The sequence below is a fragment of the Anas platyrhynchos genome, chromosome 12 (genome assembly GCF_047663525.1).
Source record: "Anas platyrhynchos isolate ZD024472 breed Pekin duck chromosome 12, IASCAAS_PekinDuck_T2T, whole genome shotgun sequence".
Taxonomy (NCBI): Eukaryota; Metazoa; Chordata; class Aves; order Anseriformes; family Anatidae; genus Anas; species Anas platyrhynchos.
Genome location: NC_092598.1, coordinates 17,462,569 through 17,482,046, shown reverse-complemented (window position 1 = coordinate 17,482,046; position 19,478 = coordinate 17,462,569). Strand labels below are relative to the sequence as shown.

Sequence of the window (19,478 nt, the reverse complement as noted above, 5' to 3'; positions counted from 1 at the left end):
GAAGGGGTTCCAGATCAGCCCCTAAAACCTGTGTTTGGCATTATCAGTGACTGGGTAGGATCCCTTCCGTGACCAAAGACGCCGGTGGAAGGCAGCACGCAGGACCAAGTCAGTAGAAGCCCCGTTCCTGCAGACACGCTGGCTTTCTTCGGAACCGAGATGTTGCTAAGCAGGGTCGCGAAGGCTTCGGGAGCGCACCCGAGCGCGGGGGGTGCCGGCCGGCGGCCGGAGCCCTTCGCACCCCGGGGGCCCGGAGCCGGGGCGCTGCGCGGGGCTGCGCGGGGAGCGGAGCGCCCCGTGCCTGGCTGCAAGTGAAACGAGCCCCGGCTGCTGCTGCTCCTTTTTTTTTTTTTTCTTTCTTTCCTTTTTTTTTTTTTTTTTTTGGAGCCTCCAAAAGGCTCGCTCGCCCCTTTCATGTGCCGCCGCGGCCCAATGGGAAGGCGGAGGCTGCCTGCAAGTGGTCTAATCTCAATGAGGTGTCAATCATGTTCCCCGGTGGGTGAAGTAAGGTCTTTTGTAACCGCCTCTGTCTTTGGGAAAGAGAGGAGAGAGGAGGAAGAGCGGAGCGGAGAGGGGACGCCGGACCGGGCTGCAGGAGGGGAGCTGAGATTCGCTCTTGCTTTAGCAGGGAGAAGTGGAGCGCATGGATTTTTAAGCACGCTGGGATTTTATACATCTACAAAAATAACAACAACAACAGAACCTGACCCTACTGAAAGCAGTCAAATGAATCGTAATTGCAGATCAATGCAGAGAAATGGGGAAACTTCACTCGAAACATGGTTAGTTCCTTTCACTTGCTACTTCCTCAGCCCTTTCCCCTTATTCGGATTTTACTTGTGTGTTGTTGCTGTGATTTTATACTGGTGTCTAACGATCTTCCTTTATTATTTCCCCCACACACTTTCCTCTGGATCTGCCTAGCTGCCGTTTGTAAACCCAGAGAAAGTCCGGAAGGTAGGGATGGCTCCTTCCAGCCAGTAACTTTGAACGCCTTTGAATCCCCCGGGCCGAGCGGCTGCCCCCGGCCCCCTGCCCTCTCCCCTCAACTTTCCCCCGCTCCGGTCCCGCTCCGGTCCCCGCTGGCCACGGGGCTGGCCGGGGGCCGGGCGGGTTGTGCGGGCGGCTCAGCGGCGGCATTGTCTCCTCTTTTCTAGGTGATAGTTTTGCGGTGAACGCCTCTCTGGCTCGCAAAGGGCTGGAGGACTGGATGGTGAAGCAGAAATACTCCGGGGGCAGCGGCAGCAGCAGCGGAGGCAGCAGCTCGGGACTCCAAGGCTGCCAGCACCGGGCTGTTTGCAGGCTCTCCAGCGGCAGGGTATGTCAGCTCCCTAGCTGCGCCCCCTCCTTTCTTCTTTCTGAAACAGGGGAAACCAACAGCTCTTTCTCCATCCCTCTCTCCCTCCCTCCCCAGGGCCGGTTGTGCAAAGGAAGGGTTTTCTTTGCCCTAATGCTGCTCCAAGGGGCTGCCTGTGGGTGGTTTCCATCTGTCCTTTGGTGAAGTTGGGAGCTGCAGAGCAAACTTGGTGCTGGTACAAAAGCCGGCAGAGTGAGGGAGGACCTGTCCTCCAGTGTCTGGGCAGCACGATTAGAACAAAACCTTTCGCAAACAGGAACGTACGGAGAACCGCTGGAAAGAGCCCAGCACCCTGCCAGTGTGCGCAGGCTTGTGAACCCTGATTGGTGCACAAGTTTGTCTCTGACATTTTGGCAGAGGAATTCAGGAAAGGAGAAGTCCCCGAAGAGCATGTTGTTATTTGCTCTTTGCTGTTAATGTGGGGCTGACTTTCTCCATAAGAGTTACCGCACATGTCACTTGTTCTGGCTGTTACCACACACTGGTCATTTTCCACCCTTCCTCTTTCCTCCACTTTTCCCACGTAAAGCTGGGCTGGAAGAAATGTTTAAGCTGAGTTATTGTTGTTTTTCTGTTAAATGTTGTGTGTTTAAGCAAAATGGCATGGTGAGAGATAAACAAAGGCGGTTGTTCTCAGATATGTTCAATGTGTTTTAGGGTACGATCCAGAGTTTATTGATCTTTACTGAAAGACTCCCCTTGACATTCATGGGCTTTCATGATCAAGCACTGAAAGCTGCATCAGTGGAAAAGTAACCTGAGAGATGGGGAGATTGGAATCTGTGCTTCTCATCAAGGAATGTGTCTCTGAGAGCACAAACAGAGCAGGGTCACCAAACCTCCACCAGGTTCTTTGCTTTGTTAGCCACCAGCTTTATTGTCAGAAGCCTGATTTCCTTGCCTCTCAGGAAAAAGGAAAAATTAACTTGTAAAGTGGAGAAGCAATGAAACATATTTCACTTTAGGTGAGGTCTTGATTTGCGTGGAAGATGTGTAGAATGGAAAAATGGCGACTCTTTAGGTTCCATGAGTACTCTAGGTAAAGGAGGTTAAATTATTTGTGAGTCACTTCAAATAAGGTGAAGGGGTTAGGATATTGACTTAAATGTTGGTAAATGATGAGCATAATCCCTTTGCTACGTGTTTATCCTACAGGTATCTTTGGTTTTAGTGATATTATTGTATTTTACTTGGAGACAATGTGTCAAAGGACAGATGTTCACATTAATAATGGTATCTGTATGTGTATGGTACGGATGCAAAGAGTAAAAATGTGCATTTAATTAGCTTTCATTATATCCATTTTTGTAAGTTAAGCTTTTCAGATGCATGTTCTACTGTTTGTGTATATATTTTCCAGGAAAGAAAGTTCAACACACCAAACTAAATATGCGTTTAAAATACAGGAATTAAAGGTCAAAATCACTGACTTCAGCTTTATGAGATGTATTTTCTTCCGCAAACTATGTCCGCAGAACATAGTTTGCAGAAGAAAATACTTTTCAAAACAAACAGAACTGTTATCAAGAGTACTTTGCTGTTCACAAAATTTCAGTTCCATGAGGTCTGCTCAACTGGAATGTAGAACAGAGTATTTCTCGCCTTAATCAAGGTGTCCTCATGATAGGTCAGCAATTAGCAAGCCACTAACTAAAAATTAACTGATGCTTTTTACTACGTTATAAAACTGCAAATAGGTTCAAGTATGTTTAAAAGTTCTGTGCCTATAAGACTTTTTACTGTCATCCTGATAGAGCTGTTTCAGAAGGCTTGCAAATATGGGCAATTTATTGCTTAATATATTTGGTTGCATCTGCACACATATATGGCCTGCTAATTGATTTAGTTGAATTGTCATCCTATCACAGGAACACTATGACAGCTACATTAAAGTTCATTTAAAATATGAACTTTTGGTAATATGGAAGGATGCATTTCTAATCCTACATTGGAAACAGATGTGCCATATGTACAGTCTTTGACAAGGATTATGGAGTCACAGCTCTTGACTCCATAAATGAGACTACACAACTGTTTCTCTTCTAAGATCTCTTTGATCTCTTATATAATTATACCAAGGTTCGAAGTGGATTGTAGCGTAACCTCTTGGTTCTTCATTCACCTCAAGATGTAGAAAGGCTAGTCACTTCTCTTAATGGTCAATGACATGGGATTGTGTGGGATAGTTGTGTGTTCCCCCAACAACCAACCAAGGACTCTTTTTACTGCTTCAAAACTCTTCTTAAAATGTTCAATTAGCTTTACAAGACATTGTGAAATGATACAGTTCTATTGTCACAATTGGGAAATTTGGTTTCTCTTTTTTTTTTTTTTTCTGAAATAGGTCTTAATTGTTCATTTTGTGATTCACAGCAGAAAGAATTAAATCAGACATTGATGAAAATATTTGCATCCAGAGAAACATCAAGTTTAAACAAACAAACTGAAAAAATAGAAATAATTTTCCTCTTAATCCTAATCCTTAACCACGCTTCTGTTGATGGTGCTTTCATCAGTATGTTTCACTTATTTGGTGAAATTCAGGGTGGTGTCAAAGTATTTTTGATGGGAGGAGAAAACACTCAGTTGCTTCAGTTGTCTGAAACTTAGAGGATTTTGATCATTTGGATTGGAAGTTGAATGTGATAGTGAAATTTGACATATATTGCTCTGTATAACCAAAAAATTCTTTGGTTGGAGCTGAAAGGCTGTTTCTCTTGAGAGACACTGAATTGTTTCGCTTAAATTAGTTATTCAGAGGAGATGACACTGGAGTACAGGGGCATTAATGTAGCCTTTTACAAGAACATTAAAGACAAACCTAGGAAAGCAATAAAATTTAATTTGTGTTCCTCTCTAGACTGACTAAATTTACATAGATGACTCCCATTAACAGCTGTGGAGGGCAAGTCTCTCTGTCAGGTCAGTCAAGGAGCGTGTGACACTGGCAGGGTTCCATCATACAGCATCCCTATTATCTTCTTAAACTGAAGTGTTGAGATTTCTTGATTGAAGCAAACTTCTCTCAATTGATGCATTTTCCCCCACTCCAATTAACTGGGAGAAAATGGATCAGTGTCTAGCTATTGCCAAATGCATCAGTCATCTGAGGAGAATCTCGTGGTAGTAAATCATTGGGTGAAGGCATCAAGCAAGGGAAGGGGAGTGTTTTTGAAATACGCACTTCTGGTGTGTAAACAGCTTTCTGTTCTGGGCTAAGAGCTCTGATCTCATTAAACCATTGCCACCCGCCCAGCAGGGGCTGCTCTGCTCTAAATGTTTTAATTACTGAGGAGGCTGAGGGCTGGACCGCACCCTTCCCCTTCTCCATCATGTAGAATTAAAGAAAAAAAGAATTCTGTTGCATCTATGAAAAGTATGAGGTCCGGAGTCATATTCTATTTTCAAAGCTAATTGAAACCACTGGGGTTGTAAATCTGTTAGAGCAAGTGAATACACTTCTGCTGCTGCTTTATGAATGAGTTAACTTGTACCCTGAGAATAGGAGAGGTTTCCTGACACTGTGGATTATTCTGTATAGTTCTGAAGTTGAAATTTATTCAGCATGTTTACTTTTGGAAACCATTTCTAGAGATCAACATTGTTTGCAAATATACATGTATTTATTTATTTAACTGAGAAGTAGTTCTGTGCTGAAGGGGGAATATTAAATATGACATTGCTTAGTTCAATTTACTTTTATCTTCAAAGACATAAGAAATTTTGCTAGTTTCTTGGTTGTACGTCTCATTGAGATCAGTGTTTGGAACTGGAAAGAATCTAATTTTTAATTAAATTTCAAACCAGCTGATATTGAGCCAAGTTGGAAGTAATCATTTAGGGTAAAATAGGGAAGACTTTAGTTTACAACTTCAACTGGAAGGGCTAGTGCTAGTGATCCTCATGTTCTAACCTAATTGATATTAGAGTTGAGTATCTGATCTGGGATTAATACAGTAAGACACACTGAGGCACATTGCTGCTTCTGATGTGGGGTTTGTTCTCCATTTGTTCTGTGCCTGTAACTGCCAGTGACATTAATGGGCATTCCTTGCATGGTTGAGAGGGGACTACGCCAGTGTCAACTTCACTGCTCCTCTTGCATGGTCTTTCATGAATTTAAAAAAAAAAAAAAGAAAAAAAAAAAAGCCCTTCCCAATTCCCCACTGCTAAATAGTATGTGTCTGTATATGTAAAAATACATAGCCTTATGAGAGACACAGCTGGATAGGGTATTCATCCAAAGTGAAAATAATAAAGAGACTTCTTTAGTGGCCTGTGTATGTGATGCCTTAAAGGCTATTGGAGTGGAAGATTTAATTGTAGCACTACTTCGGGGTCATTTCATGGGTAGAATGACATTTGAAGGACTCTCTTCTTGCTGACAGAGTAACAAGATCAATTAAAAATTTTCTTGGGTGCTATCTTGTGTGATGGCTTGAAGTGGTCTTTTAAGCTGAATTGCTTTAAAGTACGTTAATGTTACTATTATAGGGATAACTATTTGCGTTGACCTGGAGGATTGAAAGAAACAAAAGACCGGCAGTGTTGTGTATTCATGTGACTGAAAAAATATTTTGATATATAAAATATTATGTGTATGATGTTTAAAATAAAATTTCCAAACTTGATATTGGAAGAAAAAGAGGAAAAATCTTATTCTGTGTTGAAATTTGGTGCCAACAAAACCAGATAATTTAATTAGTAGTGCACGTAGTCTATCTTGACAGCTTTGGTTTGGGAAAATTATAATATGAATATTAACAATCAAAGAGTCTCTGAACGTATTAGTGCCATGGTGATGAGATTAGTGAATTGGCCAATACTGTAGCAGAAAGCTGGATTCCAAGGGAATTATCCTTGAATGATACCAGTTGGTGCAATTAAAAGCCACAATTCAGTTGCCATATGGAAAGTGTTAGACATCCTTACATGGTTTCAAAGCTATGTGCCGGAGGTTAAATTGACATATGAAGAAAAGCATAAATTAAATATTTTGTGTTATGAAATTAAAAGTTGACTTTGCTTGAGCCATATGGAGGAGGTGGATGGAAGGCAGTCTGTATTTCATCAGGGCTTGCTTTATAGGTATTTCAGATTTAACGTGGCACACTTTTAATTTAGGATGTTGATTGGAAAGCTGAATGGCCCATGAAGTTTCTGCAAACAGTCTCATTAAAACAACTTTTTTGATCTCTAACAACTCTTTCTCCCACCCTCTCTAAAATGGTGCTTGTAAGAAGGAAACTTACTCTGCCTAATAGCTGGGTGAAGTCCTCATTTAAGTGATAAGAGAAAGCTATGTCTCTTGGGCTACTGAAAGTCCCTCCTGGCTTAGCAAAACCTTAAATCTTCTGGATGAGAAGGCCTTGGTTACGTTTTCTTCTGTAAATCAGGATGAAAAGTAACAACGGTATGTTATATTTTCTAATGACTTAAATGTAAGTAATTTAGTCCAGACTTTACACTAAAACTTTGCTTATAACAAGAATGGGAAATTTGTAGCACGATTGTTGACATATGGGAATGTTCTTTATAGCAGCATTCATTAACAGAAGGTTTTTCTGTCGGTTTTGTGAGATCTGTAATAAGACCCAGGAGGAGCTCAGTAAGTGGATATTTGTAGGCACCCTTCAGAAGGAGATCTTAGTTGACTTTTATGGTTTCTTTTGAATTTGGTTAGAAACAGAGGAAAGAGAAGTCTCTTGAGTGTTGAAACTTTGTGAGTTAGGTTTTTTTCTGAAGTTGGGGAAATAATTGTTTGGTGGTGATATTTAAATCAAAATGGAACATTGCTTCCCCTGATGCAGATGTTGGCCTTTATAGAAATCCTTGTGGATGAATTTTGCCTCATGAACGTCAGCATTAAAACAAGGTTGAAGAGTAAATGGTAGATGTTGACATGTACAGAATACTTGGAGTATTTCTTGGTAACTGAACCCCTTTTCTAGTTTGTTAGATATACTAGTTACGTTGAGTAGGCAGACAGGAGTTTTCAGGCTGTTATATCTATAAATACCTTTTATGGAAAATGAGGTATAGTTTTAGTTCAAAAAAATTAATGTGAAGAAATGGTCAAATAGACTTTCCCTGTGAATTTATTTAGTTACATCTGCCAACACTGGCAGCAAAACTAAGCTTGTATTTACTCCTGCAGAGTAAGTACAGCTATGGGAGATTGAGTTGGACTGTATTCCATTCAAGAATTATTAACCAAGTTCCAAATGCAAAATCTTCATTGTGTCTGATTTCTGAGCCAGGAAAGCATGTTTGTATTGGAGTATCTCGTGACATTTGTCTTGCAGTGGTGGAATGCCAGCGGTGTTAGCTATGGTGAAAGGGCTGTGCTGGCATGGACACTTCTACTACTGCGCAGCTTAAGAGAGTTTGGGAAATGACTTTTGTAGGCTCAACTCTAGCTGTCTTGGTCTCTCTACAAGGCATATGGCCATATGATATGTTTGCTGTTTGTAAACTTCTATATCATATAGCTGTGATAAAAATAACAAGACTTTGCCCCATAACTCGCAGAATAGAAATGACATTTCTGAACATGTGAGATCCTTTTTCACATTCCTTCCTGTGTGATCCTTCACACAGTCTTGTATAGCTAACATCTTGCAAGTAAACTGTCATGTAACCACAAATCCACTGATTAATAAGGACAGGTCCATTGGCTTTTAATGGGACTTCACATTCAGACAGGGCTATATCTGCAGCTAAGTGTCTAGCCCTGATACCTACATGTGTACTTCTTATGTGACCTGATGTGCCTGTCATATGTGAGAAATAACTGTTTTAGTCATACAGAATCTAATTGTTTGGGGAAGGGAATGATGCGGTGTCGTCTTGGGAGGTCCTGTGACAGCTGTGAAGTTGAGTACCACTGATCTTGTTCATTTGGTGTGGCCTATTGTGTATTATAGGGTAATAAATGATCCTATTGTTTTAGGCTATTAAATCCTTTCACTCCTCTGAAGACCATGCTGTGGCTAGGGGAGACCGAAATGCTATCTGTGCCCAAGAGCTCCTCAGTGCTCAAGAAGAGGCTAGTAGAAATGCACCTAAAAGATCCTACCAGACTAGCCACTGGGCAGGGATAAGGGAACACCACCTCTTCCCTGATTTAAATGAAGGTCCCTTCCAAGTGAACACATAAAAAGAGTTGCTTCTCAAATCTGAAGCTCCTGATTAATAAAACATCTTAATTAAAACTCATCAGGCAAGTAGCTTTTCTGCTTTTTCTCAGAGCTCTGATAGTTTGATATTCATTGATATCTCTTCTCAGTCTGAAAATTCAGTGGAACTCTGAAACTCATCTATCTGATAGCAAAAGGGTGTCCTGCTAATTCCTTCAAAAGTGCCATCTACCATTCTCATTTTTGTTTGTAATGGAATTTGGATTTAAGGTAGGCTCAGTGTCCCTGGTCCCTTATATCATTTCCAGTGCAAATCCCTTGAGAATATGAGATCCTCCCTTAAAATGTGGGAGGAATTCAGTTATGTTTTAAGAAAAATTTGTAGTAGAAAGATGTAAATGTGCACAGATTTTTTTTCAGCCGTGTATCCGTAGGCCTCAGACTAACAAAATCCAGTGCTGTATGTAACTTCAGCTCAGAGCTGGATTGGCATGTGGTCAGAACAGTCTGTGCACTGTCCATCCAAAGAAATACTTTGTGTTTTGTGATTAGGGTGGAATTTAATGCATTTGGGGGCATTACTGTGGCAGCTTTAAAGGGATTAAGCATATTGAGGTTCCTATTAAAGTATAACATTGTGATTCAAGATCTGTGAAAGAAAATCATGCATGGGTGTTTGACCTTGGGGTGCAGCCACACATGCTGTGAGGCATAAAATAAGGGGATAGACTCAGTAGGGAAGTGACAGAACAAAGTACTGTCTTGCAGGAGAAATGGGATTTGGGAGCAGCCTCAAATCTTTTGATCCATACTCTGTTGCAAATGATGAGTGGTACAGAGGTGATAGATTTGTCTTGGGGGAGGAAGGAGAATGGTGGGTAGTATGTCACATTGCCCTCGGAGATAGTTTTCTGTCTGATTCCCCAAAGATTTGATAGCAATAGATAAGGACTAAGCTGCTTCCTGTTGTCTTATCTTAAAAATCTTTTATAATTCCAGGAAGGTTAGTTTCAAGAGTTTTTTTTTTTTAAAAAAAAAAAAAAGGATAGTGGCTGTAATGCTAAGTCATATGTATTAAGTGGATATACAGAACAAATGCCTGTTTTGGGGAGCAGGAATTTTCTCTGAGCATAGAGTGCCCCAGCCTTGAGCTTGCAGAATAACAAGCAGTCTCTGTATTGCATAAGATGCTGTGGTTAAGCCTGTATCAGTGTTTCAGTAATAAACCACTCTTTTTTTGAAACAATAAATAATAATTTTGCTTGTGAACTTTCCAAGTCTGTCTCTGTTCACATAGCGTACGTGTGTATAAACTACAGACACTCATTCCCCTATAAAGAGAGAACATCATAGTCTAGCAAACAGAATATCTGTCATTCCAGCTGAGCAAGGTCTAAGGCAATAACCCAAAATATCCTGGAAGAAATTCTAAAAAGCATTGAAGAAATCAATCGTCTGATCCTAGAGGAAGGTCTTTGATGTAATCCTGGTAAGTTTATACTGGGAGCCTGCCTATTTCTTTATGGTCAGCCCTAGACTTTCTATATGAAAAGTGGATCAAATAATTTTATATGCTTCTGCTTTAAAAAAAGATGGTTGATAGTTTTCTAAAGCATACACACTGTTTAAATGTAGATTGTGGCTTTTAGCCGAAGCCCAGGTGGGGAGGAAAGGCTTTTCAAAACAAGTACTTACAGAAAAAATAAATAATACTTTGATATTTTCCCATGGAAAAACTGTGCCTCATTTATCCATCCTGAATATTTAATTTTATTTTGAGGATAAACTTCACAGGTTATCTCAGTTAAAGCAATTTTTATTTAGGCAAAGCTTATGTGCAAGGTCTTGTTCCTGATGTGGATACATATGTAAAAGGAGTTTTTCAGAATACCATAAATAAATTATTTTTAAAGGTATATTTTTAACTAACTCAGTGCAGTTGGGTAAGCCTGTTTAGATCATCTTGAAAACTTCTGCAATATTTCTTTAGGCACTTACATTTTGATATGAGAGCCCTGCTATAATAGAGGGGAAATTTCTTATTGCTTTCAGTGGTTTTATATCGTGTTCTTTGCCACATCAATGGAAGAGCAGGGAAGGTTCAAGTGGTGCAACTGATAGTGTCTTTCTGTAGAAACTACATTGCTAGTGGAATGGCAGTGTGTTTTCCCCTGCAGATGTAATTTAGCCGGTCATTTTATAATAGGTTTGCAAGCGGTTTTCACAATTGTATTGCCACTTAAATTCTTATTTGTAATTAGCAATGTAATTTTGCAGGTAAGTTTAGAAAGCATGTTTTGAGAAAAGCAGTGCTGTGCAAATAGCCTAAAACCCATTAAAATAGTACATTTTTATTGTATGAAGGCATTTATCTTATTAGGTTGGCTTGTTACAGTATTGCACCACAGGTTTTTTGTTTTGTTTTGTTTTTTTTTTTTTAATTGGAGGCTGTTTTTAACAATTTTTGACTGGTTGGAAGCACACCAAATCCTTAATTCAGGACTAATGTATAGCAATGATAGCTATTATACGGGGCTTTTCTTTGAAAGATGGTTGTTCTTGGATTAAAGCATGGTGACATGTAACAAGAAGGGAAGTGTGCAAAAAAACCCCACCGCGGTATTTGGGAAGGAAATACTGTACTCGTTTATACTACATAGATTTCAGCTTGGTAATTGGCCTTAACATTGGCACTCTTTTCCAGATGTGCTGCTTTAACTGGTTGTTTTTTTTTTTTGTTTTTTTGTTTTTTTTTTTTGATGTAATTAGAAGAAAAAAAAAAGCAATGAAATTGATTGTTTTTTGAGAACTGTGTGAGGAAAGTCAAAAGTAAGGCAAGCTGAAGTTGCTCTGTGTCCTTGAACGTGTGCAGGAGGGGAGGACTAGAGGGACTAATCCAGGAGAGACTGGACAGTGCTGTTGAAAGGCAAATCATACCTCTGCTAAAACTTCTTAATCTGTGGCTATCTCTGATTTTCCTCGTCCTGGAAAAACAGGAATTGAAGGCCTTCCGTGAGAAGCCCCATAGATTTGCCAATAAATCGATAACAGACAACAGGTAATGTCTTGTGGAAGTAACAAAAAGACTGAGGTATTAGCCCTGCAGAGTAATCTGCCTGTCCTCATGTGTGTTTCAGATGGCAATGCCAACCATCCTGGTCAGCAAGAAAAGAAATAAAATAAACACACAAAAAAGAGGAGAATTGTAGCACCACTGGGGAAAAACAGGACAGCTCATCGTTAGACAAGAAAAATGCAAGTGTTGTGCGTCTAGAGGTATGTTTTAAGTTAGGAAAGACTCCTGCCTTGCTGTATGGTCAGAGCCTCTCCTAGTATCAGCAGGAGCCATATCCAAAGACAGGGCGAGGCTTCCTCCTTCCATGCTCCAAACAAGACAAGTGATTTAGTCCTTCAAAATGTTCTGTTATCGTGTATCGGCTTCAATATCAAGTGGTGTCAGGAATGGCAGAGAGGCCCTTTTGTGAGAGGCCTGCTGGTCTGAGAGATGGGCTGGGCCTAGGATGCAGCCCCATGGTGCTTTGGTACCGCTTGCTGGGGCCAGCGGGCTGACAGCACTTGGTGGAGGGAAGTGACTCCACTGAGAAAGCCGTCTGCTGATGTGTAGTCCCATCCCCCTGTAAATGAGGCGGAAATAAGGTGTGCGTTGCCAGGATTAGCCACTAGCAGCCAAGAACCTTTCTTCTCACAACAACTGTGGTGTGTTCTATGCCGTACCCCGGTGAGCGCTGAGCTGTCATGTAGGTTTGCACAGCATGGGTTTGGAGTGTCCTTTCTTGTGGGGTGATGCCTTCCTTCTCTACTAGTGCCTCTTTGTCCACATAAAGTACTGTTTCTTTCTGCCATTGACCAGGTTCTGTTTACCCAGGGGTCACACAAACTTCACGTGTCTTTAGTAAGCGTCTGGCAGCGAGTCTGACAGCGGGTGAAGTGGTACAGGTTTCACCATGCAGCCGTTAGGCTGTGTGCAGTTGACAGGACTGATTTTTGGAGCGAGTGATCTTTGTGGACTATAAAGGGTTACGTTGTTGAAGTTACACAGGCGCCAATCCACTGGCACACCGCAGGTGATCTCGGAGCGAATGTTGTTTAAAGCGCCTGTCCCACGGTTTCACAAATGTGCTCTGACCAGAGGATGTTTTTCTAACTTCAAAGGGCTTCTCAGGCTGGCTCGGTGCCTCACAGGCTGAGTCCACAATTCCTCTCTGCTCGTGATGTGTTCTAACCATGTGTGATTTTTTTGGTATGTGATGTTTTCTTAAAGCGGCATTGACCTGTGTTCAAATGAAACTTGCTCTTAAGCTTGTAAACACAAACTTGTCGTGTGGGCAGTTTTCATCTTAACCTGACGTGTGGGGTTTTTTTTGTGTGTGTGTTTTTTTAAAGAACAAGAATAGACATCAAAAGGGGAGTAATTTATTGGAAAAGAAAAAGCAAGAAATAAACTTGCAGCAGTCTTTTGAGTTGTACCATCCAGAGGCTTTTCTCTGAAGATTGTGTTGTGGGCCCTTTACTGGCTGTAAGAAGTGCTTGTTCCCACCTCAGCAGCACCAGTGCTGGAGTAGGGTACGTGCTCTGAAATGTGCCTCTGAAGAAGGGGCATGCAAAGGGGGGAAGGCAAGGCGTAATGGAGTAGAAGGTGGAAAGGACCAGCAACCTCTTACGTGTATGTGTTTTTTTTAGCAATCTTATATTAAAATAAATGTTTAGGAATATGTCTTTTAAATATTAAAGGTTTCTTTTTCTTCTGTAGTACTTTGTAGATGGTTTTCAAGGGGATTATTTTCAGGTTAATGCAAAAATATGCCTTTTTAATGTTGAGAAGTAGAAGTGACTGAGATTTTACTGGCCAAATTATTTTACTATTGAAGTCCATTAACCCTGAGAACAGGATTAGTCCCTAAAATATTTCCTGAGGTGCATTGTGCTATGGTTGTGAAGTTTTCATGTTCCACTAAAATCCATTGATGGACACTTTTTTTTTTTTTTTGCAATGTTTTTGTATTCATTAAGGCAAGAAAAGTAGGTTGGTTGGAGGTTTTGAAGTCGTCAATTTTTAGTTTATTACTATTACCACTGTGAATGTTTGTGAGTTTAAAAAGCAAGCAAAACAAAACAAAAAAGAAAGAAAAAAAATACCTTACAAGTAAGACCATGATAATTCCTGCATGCTGAGTGATAGAAAAGGATCATCTGCCATGGGAATAAAACCTCATACTGTGAGTGGCATTCTGTGAGCAATATATCTCAGCTGTTCAATGAAGTTTCCTCCTGAGTAATGGTACCACAACCTAACACTTAATTATTAATCCAGACTTCAGATGCAGCTGGATCCCAAAGTTGTCATCTAGACAAGATTCTGGAGAAGTCAGTGATCTCTAGGACCCAAAGCCACAACCTGTGCTGCCCTACCAATCCATGGCTATCAACAGGAATCATCCCACCACATTTATATTGGCTAGTTTTAAAGCAGGTGGCCAGGATGAATTCCTAGTTTCAAAGTCACAGCTGCTGCTTTGAAATTGTGTAAGAAGGGCTTTGGTTTCTTAACACAAAATAACTGAGCTGCTGTTTGGTATTAGAGCATCATTATTCTGGGAAATGCACTCTTCATTTTAAAAATATCTTCTGTATGGAAGTTGAAGGTTTATACCTCATGATTATAAGTGTAAAGAGCTGAAAAGGTTCCTTGTTTGACTGATGATTGTAAATATTTAATAGTTCCTCAGTGATTTGAGTCAATGGAATCTGACGGTAGTATTAAAAATTAATAGCAATATTAGAAACAGTTAATACAAGAATGTCTTGTTGGTATTAAATCATTTCTGGGGGGACTTTGGGAGGTAACTGTAACTTCAGATTTTTTCCCTTTTAAGTGGTTTTCTTTGTGTCAGTCAGCCTAAAAATAGTCTTTATCATTAAATCAATTAAAATGACCAAATGGACTTTATGCAATCGTGCTAACAATACTGCGATTAAGTAGAAGGAAATGTTCCATTACAAATCCCTATTTCCTGTCCTTATAAAATTTCATTTTAAAGTGAGCTTTCTTGGGTGACTTTTTCAGTAGCGTCAGCAACAGTGTCAGCAGAATGGTGAATTCTTGTTGCTGGAAGTATAAAGAGAATTCATGAAGGAGTTTGTGTTAAGCATAGTTTTCTTTTCTTTTCTTTTTTTTTTTCCCTTCTTTTAAAAAAGGATTTTATTCACTGGGGCTTTTTCTTCTTTTGTATTCCTTGCCACCTTATGATATTATAATGTTTTTACCTACTTTCAAAATTCCATAGATATATATTTATAAAAACTATATGTCATGTAAGCCTTTTTCTAGTGTAAGAGAAAGTACATTTTATGCAAGGCACACAGCATGGGGTTTTCTGGGCCTTCAATCTCATATGATCCTGTGTCACAATAAATATAACAAACAGGAATGAGCAAAGAGCAATCCTCTTGGGCTGGGTGAAAATATGTTCTTAAAAAAGACGAGGAAGGGTTGGGTAGAGGAGATGTAAGACCTGTGTACCTGAACAAAGCAAGCAGGCAAAGAATAGAACATTTCTTCAGCTTTTGTATGCAGGCTTGTTAAAGGACACAAAGGGGAAAATTAGGGTTCATTTGGTAATGGGATGTGGTCAAACAAATGAATCTAGAATTCATATGCAGAAGATGTAACAGAATCTTTGACTTGGTTAAGGGGAAGGGGTGAGAATGGGTAAAAAGGGGTATCTGGGAATTTCAAACTGAAAAGGCCCTTAATCCTTTTTACTTCAGTCATTTAAAAAAAAAATAAATACTATTTGTTTGTATTTTTATCTTGTGATAATAATTACTAGCAGGTCCCTTGTTCATTAGAGGCTACATGTTCTACTAGAGCATTTCATAGATTTATCCATTAGCAAGTGGTGTTGGCCCATATTGTGTATATATAAGTATATATGGCAGAAATATCCCTACCAAGTTAAAGTTTTCATCAGTCCAGAAACAAGCTTACCATGCAGTCCTTGTGAATCTGATAACAGGGTGTGCTTTTGTAAACTGGGCTGACCAGTGTAGCCACTTGGGTCTCTTACTTGGTGGTTGGGATTTTCATGGATAGGATGTTGGTCCTGTTGTGTTTAAAGAGATAGGATAACAGGGTAAGTACAGCTTTCTTAAGCACTCTGAATCACAAAGTAGGTAGGCTTTGAAGTCATCTGAGATTAGAAGACTGGTCTGTGGGCCTGGTATGAAGCTGGGAGGTGTTTGTGATGTGGGTGGTCAGAGATGGATAACCATTGCTCTGGTGCTACCTGGTGTCTCAAGTTCTGAATTATGGCTTTAGAATGGGATACAGGAGCTGTGTATTCCCATCTAGACCCTAACATTAGCTGTATATCCTTTCCCAAATCACTCAGATGTAAATCTTCTCAGAGACACAGGATAGCTAAGCACGTACTGCTTGTTTAGTCATTTGTCTTCTCTTTGAAACTACCTGTTCTACCTCCTCACCAGAGAATTTGGGGTAGGTTTTATCCTTTTAACTAACAAGTTTGTTGAGGTAGGCAAAGAAACATTTCAAGCTCACGAAGAGCTTCAATACCAACTGTAATTGATCTTTTATGCTGTTCATTGCTATGCTGTTGTGAATAAGCCAGGTATTGGCTGCATAGTCTCCTGAGCAAAGTGTTCTTTGTGTGTGTGTATATGTATATATATATATATAACATTTTCCTTTTGAGTTTATACAATTCTTCATTGTTGGGGGGCACACATTTTTTTTTGTTGTTGTTGTTGTTCTACGGTAATTTCCCTGACCTTATTCTGGCAAGGGGCCTTTTTGAACTGTCCAATGCTCAACACAACCCAGTGGCCCAAGATATCTCGTTTTAAAAAGGCTGAATTAACCAAAGCAGTTTTAAAATATGGAGGAAAAAAGATGAGTCTTCTCACTCATGCGAGTGAGGGTTTGGATAGGGTTAGAAGGTGGCAGAAGGGATGTGCCTTTAATGTATGAGTTGAATCTCCACTGCTTGTGGAGGCCTCCTGTCCAAGGACATGTGCATTCAAGAGGTGATGGCTGTAGATTGCTTATTGCTGTACCTCACTTTTAGTGACACATAGATTCTGTGCAAGATCAGTTGGAATGTGGGGATAGAGCATATGGCTAACATGTGTATAAACCATAACAGGTAAATAATACAGAAAGTAGGACTTACTAATGTTACCAGAAGAAATGGACTACGTAGACATAAGGGAGAAGAAAAACGCAAGTTAAAGATTTGACTAAAGGTCAGATCAGATTGATCTTCAGTCCAGCTAGACTTGGGGCTTTGCAGGGAGATGATTTTTTTTTTTTCTTGGTGTTCACTTGAATAATGAAATTACCCTCTCTTGAAAGTTATTCTTTGGAGCAGCAGAGTTTGTACATGAGTGAAATACATGTCAAAATGTTTACAATGAACTGAAGTGGAGTGGTGAGTCAAAGCAGTAGCCTTTTGTTTGCACTGGCTTTGTAATGGAGAGCCTTATAATGAGGGTGAACTATGCCTCCGATTCTGCTGGGCCTTTGTACTCTTTGGAGCGCAAAGTGGAGCAGGTTTGCAGGTTAATTAACACCTCTTCCATCCTCCTTGTGGTGCTGGCAGTGATGTATTACCACGGTTATGTTTGGAAACATTGGCGGGTGGTTTGTGCTGAATACTCCCAAGCCTTTTAGTTGCTGCCACTGAAGTATCTGCTGAGAATGCCATTTGCTCTTGTAGACAACGGAGCACACGAGATGTAGAGTGTTGGTGATCCGTTGGCAAAGAACACACCCCACAGCCAGCTGTTGGCAACCAGGCACATCCATGCCAGCAGCTCCCCCTCCTTATCAACATAAAGGAAATCCGGATGAATTCTGCCCATCTATAGGGGACTTAATGATATCTTAGAGCCCATTATTTTCTTTCTAATGAAGACTTTTCTGAACATTGAATTGTAAGACTTTTCTTAATCTAGTGGTTCTGTGGTTTGGAGAGTTTGGCCAATCCGGCTGGAGGCAGCGTACGTTAGTTTGTGCATTAGATTTGAGCATTTTAATTTTTTTTTTCCCATCCCCCTGGAGTCTTAGAGCTCTTTGCCACCTACTGCTGACAGATCACACGGTCTCAGCAGTTGCCCTGTGTGTCTCTTACCCTGCCAGTTCCTCAGGTCTCGACACTGTGTGTGTTAGAGACTTCTCTTCTAACAGCTATTGCCATTGCCTTAGCTTGATTTAAATACTATGTTGTTCAGAAAATTAAACCCTTAGAGGAGAAACAAAGCCACGTGCCGGTCTGACTAGCAGGGTGCATGTTTGGGACATTGCTGGGACATCAGCAGTCCTTTTGCCATCTTGCACTGGCTAGCACACCACAGCACAGCATTGGAGGCAAGCGTGCAGCATGTGTACTGCCCAAACGTGCCGTACCTGCTGTATGCTTTGATAACAAAAAAATTTGCATATCATATTTGTTTGTTTTTGAACTTAAGGAATTTCTCCTCATATCTCCTACTTCCTTACTTGCCTATTTGTGATTAGAGATCCAGTGGAGCATGGCCCAGCTCCTTATGAAGGAGCAGAACTGTTTTAAGGAGAGGACAGCACAGCAACAGTATTTGTTGCCTTCCTTGTGGCAGCAGGGAAATTGAAGGGAGCTGTGATTTAGTGAATCAGAGTCATCTCACAGGCAGCTTCGGGGCACTGCAGCTCTCAGCTGCTGCCTCACTCGCAGTACAGAGTGGGGTCATGATATGGTGCAATATGCCCAAGCAGAAAAGCAGTAAATTCATCCTCAGGAGCTGCTTTATATTGTCTAGAAATGGAGAATTCCCCTGCAAGGAGAATGTACTGCTTTATATCCAACTTCCCCATTCCAGTGCTTCAGCAGCATATTTATCTTCAGCAGTTTCATGCTGTGAATAGAGGAAGGCCAAGAAACATGGATAAAGGACTTCCTTTACAGCCAATGATACGTGCAGTATGGTATCCCATGAAGTTAACAGGGATTAAGGTGAATGACCATCTGAGCAAAGGAGGCATCCCACTAGGAAATAAGTCAGTTTCTGTGTAACAACTAAAGCAATACTATCTACAGACTTTGAATCAAAGGCTTGCACAGTTAAACAAAGCTAATCCCCAAAGATGTACTATTAAACTCATTTCCTGTGCATGGAGCAAATATTGTAATTTAAAAATAACTAATAAAAATAACTAATATTTGAAATGCATCTTCTAGCCATTGTTAAGAGAAGAGTTGGGGTGTGAGCTATAAAACTCTGATCTAGATTCAAACATTCTCCATATTTGTGGTTTTGTTTTGAGTCTGTCTCTAGTTAGCAGGGATATAAATGTTAAAATTCGCCCATGTGGCTTTAGAGCTGCGCTGTGTTCATAGTAAGTCTTGCTGTTTCAATGCATATTCATTTTAGAAAACATTGCTTTCTACTGGGGTCAGATCCTTTCTTTTACTGGACAAACCATGAGTACTCTGGCAGAGAAGGACAGCTTAACTAGCCTAGTAGAGCTGCAAATGTCAAGTGCTAATTGTTTATGAAAAATAATGTTTGTCATAAATTATCTCAAAGTGAAAACACAAAGCATTACGCTCTTAACAGTGAAGAAAGGAAGTGAATGTCCCATCATGTTCTCTTCTTAGGGAAGCGTTTGTTTGTTAGCTGATGCTTCAGCTTCAATTGCTTGTTACATTTTGGTGCTTGTGCAATTGAAGTTAATTGATGGGAACAGGTTTAAACAGTGAATAGCCTTGATTTTAGGAAGCTGAACTTCCTCACCTAAAGCTAAACACTAAGAATTAAGTGTTGGACTGAGATGAAGTTTTTTTGTTTGTTTGTTTTTCCTAAATGCAATTGGAAGAACAACTCTCATTTTGGGTAAGAGCTATCTGTTCAGCTAGGTCTGACTGGGCAGTATGTGGGACATTAGGGCTCCAAATTTGAATTTT

The 19,478-nt window shown here is 40.4% G+C and overlaps 1 protein-coding gene across 3 annotated transcripts in view; it reads left to right on the top strand.

Moving 5' to 3' along the window:
- Positions 1-443: 443 nt before the first annotated feature.
- NKD1 (NKD inhibitor of WNT signaling pathway 1) overlaps positions 444-19,478 on the top strand; it is a 108,460-nt gene continuing 89,425 nt past the window's right edge. The window contains exons 1-3 of one of the 3 annotated variants that reach the window (XM_013101431.5): positions 450-782; positions 925-957; positions 1,158-1,318. In XM_013101431.5, coding sequence (XP_012956885.1) covers positions 758-782; positions 925-957; positions 1,158-1,318 — 219 coding nt within the window. In that variant the 5' untranslated portion in view covers positions 450-757. Of the gene's footprint in view, positions 783-924; positions 958-1,157; positions 1,319-19,478 lie in introns of all 3 variants that reach the window. The other 2 variants (XM_005021581.6, XM_072043725.1) reach the window with 2 other exon arrangements.